Source organism: Scleropages formosus, chromosome 10 (genome assembly GCF_900964775.1).
Source record: "Scleropages formosus chromosome 10, fSclFor1.1, whole genome shotgun sequence".
Taxonomy (NCBI): Eukaryota; Metazoa; Chordata; class Actinopteri; order Osteoglossiformes; family Osteoglossidae; genus Scleropages; species Scleropages formosus.
The window spans coordinates 8,915,490-8,927,717 of NC_041815.1; the positions used below are offsets into that span (position 1 = coordinate 8,915,490).

The 12,228-nt window shown below is 41.1% G+C and overlaps 1 protein-coding gene across 3 annotated transcripts in view; it reads left to right on the forward strand.

Annotated features, from left to right (window-relative positions):
• The window catches only part of stim1a (stromal interaction molecule 1a), a 37,638-nt gene that overhangs the window by 13,153 nt on the left and 12,257 nt on the right, over positions 1 to 12,228 (forward strand). For all 3 annotated transcript variants that reach the window (XM_018758796.2, XM_018758794.2, XM_018758795.2), the window contains exons 6-8: positions 726 to 837; positions 1,019 to 1,134; positions 7,226 to 7,403. In XM_018758796.2, coding sequence (XP_018614312.2) covers positions 726 to 837; positions 1,019 to 1,134; positions 7,226 to 7,403 — 406 coding nt within the window. The remainder of the gene's footprint in view (positions 1 to 725; positions 838 to 1,018; positions 1,135 to 7,225; positions 7,404 to 12,228) is intronic.

Sequence of the window (12,228 nt, forward strand, 5' to 3'; positions counted from 1 at the left end):
TTGCCCCACAATCACTGTAAATTTCTCATTTACTGTATAGCACACAGAACTGTTAATGAAGAAACATGAGTGATATGTAACTTGGCAAAAAATGTGCACTTTGCATTTGTTGCACAAATTTGCATTATTTTGAATGCATAGGCTACTTATTTCTCCCATTGCTTTTGGACTTCAGTCATGCAGGTCTGGATACAAAGGTTAGAGTTCACAAATAACATATGTAAGTGACATTGGCACATGTGTAACTCTGGGTTCCTCAATGAAATAGAGGAAGTAAAAAAAATCTTCCATGTATCCCAGATGTTCAGAACAGGGAAACCATGTCATGTTCCACCATACACCCTTCTCTGGACTTCCTGCCACAGGACAGCCGGAATGGGTCCCCTTGCTCTCTGTGCGTTGCTCAGTAGCCAGTTTGTGAATACAGGCAATGTGTTTTCACACAGAGTTCTCAAAGACTGTGTGATGCCCAGTGTGATGACTGTTAGGAGATATGGTCATAGAAACAGCATTTGACCATGACCGAGAACGTGTGCCTGGGTGCAGAGATCACCGTGCAAGCCGGTTCAGGATGGAGCTCTAGGAATGCCAAGTGGTTGTGCATTCTCATACTCCTCTGCAGTGTCAGCAGTGGAGCAGGTGGTGGAGCCGTCCGCCCCCATCTTGGCATCTGTGCACAGATTGCCTGTAGGATTCTGGGTGATAGTGGCCCTCTGTCTTCACAGTATACAACTGGACCGTGGATGAGGTGGTGGAATGGCTCATCACGTATGTGGAGCTACCGCAGTATGTGGAGGCCTTCCGGAAGATGCAACTTAATGGCAGTGCCATGCCCAGGTAAGCTATAATTTAACACAGTTACAGCTAATGCCGTCTTTCTGAATTTTTTGCTGCTAAATACCATAGAAATGACAGTAGTCTTGTTATTTTTGGAAGAGTTTAAAATTAAGTTTCATTCAACCCTAATTTTTGCTATTACGGGATCGTTTTCCATACCCTGTTTCACCCTTACCCCCAGGCTCGCTGTGAAGAATGTCACTCTGACCCAGTCGGTCCTAAAGATGCTGGACCGCAGCCATGTCCAAAAGTTGCAGCTGAAAGCGCTGGATACAGTCCTTTTCGGGGCTCCGCTAAGTAAGTGTCTCACTGAACTCTGCAGGAAGCAAGAAGAAACCTGACGTGATAAGTCTGGAGCAGACACCTCTGGTACTAGCATGCCTTATGCCTGGAGGTCTTTTGAGCTTCCATCAAATGACTGATTTCCGTTTGGAAAACCAGCTGAGATGAGGTGCTTAGTCGATTGGTGAGATTAACCAAAAGCCAGCATACCCTGTGACCACAGGAATCAAATTGCTCATCCTGTCATAATGTCTTGCATTCTCACTATGGCCTTTTGCCCCTTTCTTATACCACCTGGAGAAAATGACAATCTCAGAAAAGTAATGAGAGGTATTTGTACAGAGGAGTTTTAGTGCTGGTCAACCTGAGCCCTGTAGTGTGAAGACACAGAAAGCAGTGGGATAGTTTCTCCTTCAGGGTTAATGTGTCAGACTTGTTCATTCCCAAAGAGAAAGTTGTTGCTAACCCTGTACTCAGTGTTTTGGATTCATGAGTGAAACCCTAACATTTGCATAGGGAAACTGTAATGCAGTACTCAAATGAGTTGTAATGGGGGTATTTTCTTTTGGTTTGTTGCAAAGATTGAAATAAATTGAAGTAAATCTGCTGTATAACTGTAGTTTGAGTCAGGGATTCTGTGTTTAAAGATCCTTCCAGAGAAGGAAAAGTGAGCCTTGTGGCTATGGAGCAGAGGAAGGATTGTGGAATTGCTTGAGTTTATCTCTTGTTATGTGTGAAAAGAGGAAGGAAATGAAGCAGTGTCATTACAGATTAACCCTCTCCATCCAGAGCTCTACTTTGGGTTTCCTGTTTAGTCTGAAGTAAATGAATGGATGGGGACATGTGAATTTTGTTACTGCACTTCTCCCAAAAGTTGGTTACAGGAAAGTTTCGGCTTCATTGAGCAGTACCAGCACAGTTGACATGGCTGGTCGCAGCTGTCACATTAGTAGGATTTAATAGATATTTTTCTTCTTTTTTTTTTTTTTTTAAAATAGAAATGGAGGTAGCTCTTTCACTATCATGGGTAGAATGGCCAGAAACAGATTTGAAGATAGGAAGGTTTGTCGAGAAACGAGCTGCATGAGGATTCCGACTGCTGCCAGCGCTACTCTGTATTCCGGGCACACTTCTTTGGCGCACTAGCAGTGAAAGCAGCCGCTGCCTCTGGTTTGAGTTGTACACACCAGGTGTCTGCTCTTCTTTCAGTACTGGCATTCTCACCCCACCAGAAAGCCTGGTTTTTCTTTTCAAGATTCTTTCAGGATGAGACTTCATGACCCCGTGACTGACGGTGATACCCTTGCCTTTCAGTTGAACAGTATGTCTTCCTGCGGTCGAAAGAGAACGCTGCACTGCCCCTTCCCCACTCCCATCATTTGTTTTCTTACTGCCCTCTGTAGAGTATTATGTATCATTTCTTTCTGTTTTATGTACTTATATTTCTACAGTGTCACAGAGGAACAAAAACCCAAAGCCAAGGAGCAGGAGAATATTGATGAAATAGAAATTATAGATAAATAGAAATTATTTTGTACACACTATGCAAAGTTGTAAGTAAATTTCAGAAGAATAGAAACTCATTTGGAGATGTGACATCTGTGGGAAAAGGTCGGATTTAGAGGAGGACAAGGACAGTTTTGATTTTGGGGTGGTTATAGCCAGGCAGTGGAATTCTGAGAGGGAGAAGATGAAAAAGCAAAATGTCAGTAGGCCACTGTTTTTGTCCTGTTGGCTATTATCTCAGGAGTGTGGGAGGACTGTGCCAACCCGTGGGACTGACAGGAGACTGACTGGAAGTGACGGTTTTGTCAAAAAGCTGAGTGGTCCTACTGATATATCTAATGGTGCATTGCCTTCTGAAACATCTGTTCAGGACAGCTAAGCAAAGCTCCTTTGAAAGAGGTTTCACTCACAAAAGCTTCCTATGCGTTGAGCACAGTACACCGGGGATGAAGCACTCGCCATCCTGGCTGCCATTGTCAGATCTCAGATGTCAGCGACAGCTTAATTCGTTGTCACACCTTTCTTTTGATGTCGTAAAACAGCAGGAAGCACCAGGTTATTATCTAATACATCAGTCATTTTACTATTTAAAAATCCTGGCTTATTTGCAACATTTAAGCTGAGCTGATCTAGTTCTCGATTTATAAAAGTTTAAGAAATTCACAGAAAGCATAACTGTATTTTTGTGTTTGAGAATAAAAACATACAGCAGAGACAGAACCAGTAGTAGTAGCTGTTAGAGCATTTGAACACTGTAGCTTAGCAACCTGCTCTGGGCAGATTTTGATTGCTCGAATGCAGACTGGTGAAAATTGTCAAGGATATGTTGTGAATATCTACAGGCTTCTGTGTTTTCTGTGGCAGCCATTTGGGATGATGGAGCTGTCCAGCCTCACAGACAAGCCATGCTGTAGCAACATTGTGCAAGAAACTATTCTACTATACTACATAGGGCAACAGACTACGTGGTATTACATTAACAAAAATTACTTAAGTATAATTGAAAAAGTGTCAAAGTGAACACTACTCAGGTACTGAAGTTACTTTGATTATACTTACGTTGATTAAGCTTTTTAATGTTCTGAAGCACTTGTACCTAACAGATTAAACAATATGGTTTTTACTCGTGGAAAAATGTGTACATCTACAAAGCATCTATGTATCTACATTTACAGATCTGCATTTCTTTTGCTGAAAAAATGAAGTTACATATTTCAAGTCATTACAGATACATATAGAGCTTATTAAAACAGTGGGAAGAGGCAGTTTCTTATGAATTACAGCAGGAGGAAAGGAAAGCAAAAAAACTCCCCATCTGAGGAAATAGGAGAAAAATAGCCCTCCTGGGCTCCAAGTACAATCCCAATTCCAAAATACTGGTACAGTATGGAAAATGCTAATAAAAACAAAAGTGATTTGTAAACTCTATTCACCCTGTACTATATTGAAAACACCAAAACACAATATTTGATTTTTAATCTTGTAAATTTAATAGTTATTTGAATTCATACACTTGTGTCAAATCTGATGACTGCCGCACGTTCCAGTAATTTCATTGTATTGCACAGCAGTACAAGGACAAAGTCTTCAATTCAAAAAGTTGGGACAGTCGAGTTTACCACTGTGTCGTTTAATAACACTTCTTAAACGTTTGGGCACTGATGACACCAGTTGTTTGAGTTTAGTTAATGGACATTTCCCCCATTCATCCATTATGAAGGCTTTCAGCTGTACAGTTGTACGGGACCTTTGTTGCCGTATTTTGAGCTTCATAACGTGCCACACATTCTCAATCAGTGACAAGTCAGGACCGCAGGCAGACCAATTTAGTACCCGCACTCTCTGCTTACGCAGCCATGCACTTATAATTCAGGCAGAATGTAGTTTGGTGTTTTCCTGACAGCGTCTGGATGGCAGCATATGTTGCTCCAAAATATGTACATATGTTTCTGCATTAATGGTGCCCCACAGAAGTGCAAGTTACCCATGTCACTGGCACTGACGTACCCCCATACCATTACGGATGCTAGCTTTTGGACATGATGCTGATCACAGTTTGGATGGTCCTTTTCCTCTTTGGCCCAGAGGACACAGCGGCTGTTTTTTTCAAAAACTATTTGAAATGTTGACTCATCGGACCTCAGCACATGATTCCACTGTGCTACTGTCCACCTCAGGTGAGACCAAGCCCAGAGAAGTCAGCGGAGCTTCTGGGTATTGTTGATGTATGTATGCAAGTAAAGCCTTAACTTGCAGCGGTGGATGGTGTTGACTGGCAAAGGTTCACTGTAGTATTCCTGAGCCCATCTCATAATTTCCGTTAGAGACACATGACAGTTTTTAAAACAGTGGTGCCTGAGGGATCAGAGATCGCGTGCATTCACAGTGGTTTCTGTCCTTCCCCTTTACGCACCGAGATTTGCCTGGAGTCCTTGAATCTTTTAATTATATTGTGCACTGTAGAGTTAGTGAGAAATACCCTACCAATTTGTCTTTGAAGAATGTTGTTCTCAAAGTGTTGGATTGTTTGCTGCCGCATCTACTGACAAACCTCTACTCAATTTTGTTCTTGAAGAACAAGTCCTTTTTGGGGGCTCCTTATAACATGATTGCTGCAGTTGTTTAACATCACTTGTTTCACATTATCTTATTATTTCAACTTATCACATCATTATTAGTCCTAAACTACACCTCTCCCAACTTTCTTGGAATTGGGGTTGTAGCAGTGGCTGTGCATTATTCATGGGCATTCTAGTGTATTAAAAGATGTCTGTGCCACTGAATCTGAGAGGTAAATATCAGCTGGCTGGTTTAGCGTAGATGAGATCCACAATGCAGTGGTCTGAGGCCATCTGATCTAGTTGAGTTAGGATTAGAGTTAATCCAGTTGGCAGTATGCAGCCACTCTCAGTGACTTCCCAGATGCCTCATCTGATGGATCAAGAAAAGTGCCTTGACTGCCAAAGAACAAGAGAAGGTGGGAAAAATCAGAAGGTTAGTCACATATTAGCAAGCAAACAATAGTTTGATATAAAGATGAGTTTTTGAAAAATGATGGAAGGTCAGCAGTTTAGCTGATATTTGAGTGGTAGCTTCTTCTACTTTTTAGCAGCAGCAAGATGGAATAAGCCATTGTTCCTCTTAGAAAGAAGAACTGAGAGAATACAGGGAAAACAGAGGGTACACTGAGGGCAATGAGGAGCAACTAGAGAGGTCAGGATGTGTTTTATCAGAGTAGATCTCATGCATAGTGAGATTCTGCAGACAGTGGATGACAACACGTGCGAAGTGCACATGGAGTGTGTACCCGGCATATGCTTCAGAGCTGGGCTAAATGACTTGTCAGAATACCTTTTTAGGTCAGAAAACCCACGCGCGGCCGGACTTCTGATTCTACTGAGATGGAGTGTTGTGCATAAGGAGGAAGAGGACAAAAGTTGAACCAGTTTAAAACTACCCAGTTTTACTGCAAAATTAGGAAAATGTGTTCACAGTATTATTATACTTCAATGAACATTAAACTACAATACATAAGATCTGGACACTGAAAAGGAATAGACTAAGCACATGTAGAACAGTCCTCGAACAAGAAAATGGAAAATATGCACATTTTAACTGACTTACTGTTCTTTTAAAACAACATTTTTACTCATTATGAAGTCGTTTTAGTTCCATGACAGGTAATTTAATCGATATTAGAACTTCATCTTGTGTTGGGAGAGACGTGCACACTTGGTCTCAAACCTGTGAGATTTTTGTTGCTCAATGCTGTGACTCTGGCTATTTTCTGGCTAAATCTAGTGTATTAACCTCAACATTACTCTGGAAGTAATGACCGCTAGTAATGGTAATTCATTTAGCTTCAAATTGACTTGCAATGCTAAGCTTCCCAGAATTATTATACCCTTTCACTATTGTAAATAAAGCCTTAATCCCTTGAGGAAGTGAAGACTGTCTAGTGTCAAACATTCGCCAGTAATGCTGCACAGTGCCTCTAATGGCATTGTGTCTGCATACTTTGCAGAGTGAAAGGCATAGGTGGTGATCTTGTAAACCTTTTCTTTATATTTTAAGCAGTTGTAAGCCAAATTGCAAAATGGCTTCTAAAAGGGTTGAAAGGAAGGTACCAAAGGCATTGGGAAAGCCTGAGAAGGTAGAGAAAGATATATTGGGGGAAAAATGCAACATTATACCTGGCAGTAAGCAGTCATTGATTATGAATGAATTATTAAAATATAATATTAAAAGAAAAGCTAGGAATAATGGTTAAATGTCATTGCCATTCATAAAAAAAATACCTTTTTTTCTGCATTTGCCAGATGCTTTTCTCCAAAGCAACATCTAGTTCAGAGTAAGCAAAAATAGATGCTGTAGCAAATTTAGGTGAATTCTAGGGGACTTTTTTGTCCAGGAACTGATTCCCCCCCCAAAAAGATAAAATGGTGATTCCATCCTCTTACAGTGAGAGTTTGCCTTCACTTGAGGAACAAGCGTACTGTGTTACTCCAGCGAACATTTCTAGCTTTAGCTCTTTTAGCTTTTGGAACAGACCTGGTGGAGGAATGTCCTTTCTCATTGAGCACCTCCTTTTCTTCCGCAGTGAACCGACACAGCCACCTCAAGGACTTCATGCTAGTAGTGTCAATTGTCATTGGCATGGGAGGTTGCTGGTTTGCCTACATCCAGAACCGCTATTCCAAGGACCACATGAGCAAAATGATGAAGGACTTGGAAGGCCTCCAGCGGGCTGAGCAGAGCTTGCACGACCTGCAGCAGAAGTGAGTCAAGAGCCTTGCTGTGGCCAGTCTGTTACTTGTGTGGAGTGTCCTAGCACATTATTTGTTTTTTTTTGTTTTTTAATTTTTATTTCAACTTTGTTTTCATCCTTTGTCTGGTAACTCTTGGTCACTTTATATTTTCCTGTGTGCCATTTCTTTTCCCATCAAACATGTTCTCAGGAACAAAGCAGTGTGTGATTTGCCCTTTTTAAAGAACGGGCTGTTGGGTAAGAATGCTGCCCCATCATGGTACCCATCAGGTTGTTTAGTAAATAGTGAAAATATGACCCAGATTTTAATTGTCATTACTGTATTATGTTACATCCATGGTACAGTTTTCTTAAAGGAACCTCCGTTTAGAGAAAAACTATGTTCTTGTTTTGGAACTTAAGGTGCTGAGTGAGGGGCGCAATCAAAAAAAAGAACCTTCCAGATATAATATTTATTTATGGATTGCCTTAAGAAGGTATGATTTTGTCGTTATGTTTCAGTGAGCTTTCTGAGAGCTATTTGGAAAGGACTCTGAGCCGGTGTGGGAGTTGGGTTACTATAGAGTCCAGAACAACAAAGGACAGATGTAACCAGGACTGCCCCCCATTTCCCCGATAACAATCTTTTTTTTTTTTTTTTTTTTTTTTTTTTCCCCCGTCGGTTCGCTTTCGCAACTGCTGTTCAGCCTTAAATGGTAAAAAGAGTAAAAGCAGCCTTTGCCTTGTTTAAATTCAGACTGATTCCTTTGAATGTCCAGGTTCACTCCTCATATTTAATATAGCATTAATAGTGTTATACAACTGCTTCATGGAGCCATGGAGGTGTGTGTTTGAGCAAGCCATTCACCCATTTTCTAAATGTAAAGGTGGATGTCTGCTCTGCATACACACGCATGTATGCATGCACGCGAGCGTGCATGTTTGTACACTGGACAGCTTCCCTCCATGTACCAAGGGGGAAAACAAAATTCTTGTTTCCCCAGTGGATCTAGTGGCAATGTGCAGCTTAGCCTCTCTTCCTGTCGCTAATCCACCATCCTCACTCCAGGTGTTGGTGCTGTGTGCAGCTCACTTTGCCAAAGGCCATGTCAGTTCCCACAGAGTGGGCAAGGGGACAGGCAATGGAAAGAATTTGTGGCCTTTAGGGTGTTGGAGTTGTTGATGGCCCAAGCAAAAGAACAGTTATCAGTGTAGGAAAACTCATCTTTACCTCTGAGAAACACCTACAGAAACTTTTAGGCTTTAGTCTGTTCTTAGACGGTGTGACGTGACAAAATTTTCTTAGCCATAAATTTGAGAGCCTAGGGTGGCACTGTCCTATTTTTTTCATTTGTTTTTCACTCTTTGTTTCCTTAAACCTTTATTGTTACTTTTGAGCAGGGTGTGGCAAATTTTCCATTGAGCGACATAAGACATAACTGATTTTGTTGGGAGAGTGACTTGTCGAGAGCCTGTTTTTGAAATCATCTTAGTATTCTTAGCAATTTTAGTCGGTGACAGTTCACAAAACCACACTGCTGTGTGCAGCTTCTGCAAGACCTAAAGGAAACTCCTTCTCCAGCGGCAGGAGTACAACTGGCAGCCAGCCCACGTTGGCCCGGAGGTCTCTGTTTCCGTGATGATTCTGAAAAGCACTGGAATGATTTTCAGCGTTCCGATCTGTGTGCTTTTACTCCTCCCTATCAGGCCTTGGGTCAGCTGCTCCACTGGCTGAATCCTCAGGAAGATCTTGTTTCCATATCAAGTATCCCCTGCCACCACCTTATTTTTCACTCTTTCCCTTTTTAGCTTTTAGAGGTAAATAATAGGCTCACTCACTCACCCAGTGTCATTGACTGCTCGCGGTGGTCCAGATCTTACCACGGGAAACACTGGGCTAAGATGGTACACCCTGAAGGGGACAGACGATGGACAATTTAATGTGACGAATCTACCTGAAACACATATCATTGGACTTCAGCAACAAACTTGTAAAAACACAGGGAGATGAATTTATTAAAAATATACAGTCGCAGCATTGCTCCAAAACAAACAAGGTTTTTAACTTAATATGCTTTTACAGTGGTTCAATGTTATGTTTTTGAAAGGATAATTTTCAAAAAGGTTGCTGAAGTTTGTTGCACAATTTATCAAAATTGAAATTAATGGAAATTATGAAACATTGTAGTTGTGAAAGGAATTATAGACAATGACTGCTAAATTTGATTTTTTTTTACCCCCCCCCCCCCTTGATGAAATACAGCAAATTATTGGCTGAATGGATTTAAGTCAAATTAGTCTGTTTATAGGAGGTGAAATAAAACATTCGTAGTTGCAGTATAAAGGGAAACCATAAAGTAATTTCCCTGTCAAAAGAATGAAATATGAATAGGTTTTTCCAGATGTTTACTTTGTTAAACCTCTTTGTGTCAGTTATTTGTGGTTATCATAGAATACCAGATTTTTAGCTTTTCATCATAGGATTATACATAGCTGTTGAACCTGTGTTGTGCAGTCTGGGGGAGGGGGATGGATCACATGCACAGTGAAAGCTTTTTTTTTTTTTTCCTTTTCTCCCCAAATTTTTGGTCATGGTTTTTTTTTTTTTTTTTCTCTCCTTCCCAAAGGTGTCTAGCTTCATGTGAAAACAAATCTAATATGACTTTTATATGGATCTTGCTTACACAAATTGGCCATTGGCAGCATAGTCATGCATGGCAGCTCCATTTCGTAGACTCAGCCCTGGTTATTTGGTCCCCTTATATCCAGTTTCATGATAAGAGTCTTTGTTAATATCAGTTATCCTCAACTGGTGTGGACACTCATGTATCTGGTATGCCGCATTGAGTCCTGGACTGCGACGCTGTGGCACGGTAAACTGAGATCAAGTTTGAAAATTTCGCCAAGTGGCTGTGATGCACTCTGTTTTTGTTTGCATCCTCTCTTTTGTACTTTAATTTGCTAATTATTCATTTGTTTACATGTAGCCTTCCTTAAGTTGGTCCAAGCACACTGTCCACAGTAAATTTACTTTATTATTAAATTTTTTTTAATTTTAATTACATTAGCCCCTTCATGTTCCTCCTTAATGAAAATGAAATTTCCACAAAAAGCCTCCCCTTCTATCCCAAATGTACACTTAAAGCAAACACTCAGATGTAGAATGATGAGGATGCTTTTTCTATACAGGCCCATGTTTGGTGCCACAACTATGTGTGCTAATCGGGTAAAACTGCATTATATTACTGTTATTCATTCAAATGATGATTCAGTGTGATACACCTTTTTCCTGATATTAAGCAACATTTACCTGGTGCGTGTGGTAGTGTAGTGGTTAGAGTTCTTGCCTTTGGACTTAGTTTTGTTACCTCCTGCTGTTGCACCCTTAAGCAAGGTGCTTACCCTAAATTTTTCCAGTAAAAAAACACATTGCTCAGTTCTATAAATCAGTAAATAATTCTGGGGAGCTTAACATTGTAGGTTTCTTTGGAAAAAAGCCTCAGCAAAATCAGTAATTGGGTTCAGGGTGAATTTGGAATGAACTGGAATTTTCCGCATAAGAAATAAAGGAATAGGTGATTTCATTGGTGAATTCTTTCTGCTTTACCTGTGTGCTTAACTTTATTAGATGGGTTAATTTCACTGCCCTCAGCAGCAGTGCAGTGTGTGCTTATCACTACTTACACTGTACCTGCAGAATATCTAAGCATTTTTATAACAGAATATTGAAACTTAACCATAAATCACACTAAAACCAGCATTCAGAAGTCAAAATTGTATTAGACTACAGACTGTTTATTCCTGATGAACATTATTGATATAGTTCTAATGTTTGTCAGTAATTTGTTTCCCCAGGCAGGGCCTGTTGGATAAAAACAGCCCAGTCAGGGGGTCCTTTCCTTTCCTTTCCTCTCCTTTCCCTTCCCTTCCCATTTGCTCTTCTGCCCGCCTGCAGTGTTTCACAGGGCCACCACAAAGCAGGACAGTGGCCCCTGTGTAGATGAGATAAGAGAAACCAGGGAAGCAGCAGACATATGGATACATTGAAAGTTGTAGCAGATTCAAGGAGGGCAGTCAGCGCAGAACTGCAGTAGTCTAGTTTCGATGGGGTTGGCAAAGCCCTGGTTTTCCGAACACACTAGTGACACGAGTGGTTTGACAAAGACATGTGTGAGGTATGACCATAATAAGAGCGATCAAGGTAAGGCTAAGGTTTTGGGCAGGCTGGGAGGGAACATGGTGACAATTCAACATTGACATTATCGTCATGAATTATGATTCATTCATACATACAGACAGACAGCGAGGAAGATTAAAGGTGCAGCTAAACGTTTTAGAGAAGTACCTCAGCTGTAAATGTGTAGGTACAGCTGGTGGGAATTGTGTACCCAGCTTACATGTTTGTGGTAGAGAAGAAAGTTGTCCCCGCATTGCAGTGTTTATTGACCCTTGAGGTGGTAGTCATCTTGGTGAATAAGGTGTGTGGGCTGGTAACACTACATAGTATCCATTGTAAGTTGCTTTGGAGAAAAGCATCTGCTAAATAAATAAATGTAAATGTAGGTGCACTCTGGAAAATGTCTGAAGAGACTCTTTGGAAATCGAGTTCAGGGCTAGCTGCGTGCTTCAGTAGGATTTCCTTCCCTCGTTCTCCACCCCAGCTACATCTGTGCTGCGGTGCCCCTCCATGGACTCTGCATTCAGCTGGTGAAAGTCCTCAGTATCAAATGACTGTCAAGGCTCATTTGCAGCCCAAGACTGAAACATACGGGCTATTTTCACATTTTCCTATGCAAAGTTACCTTGCCTGAAATGGTGCGGTGGGACTTCCTTCATATCCTTGGAGAAGATACTTA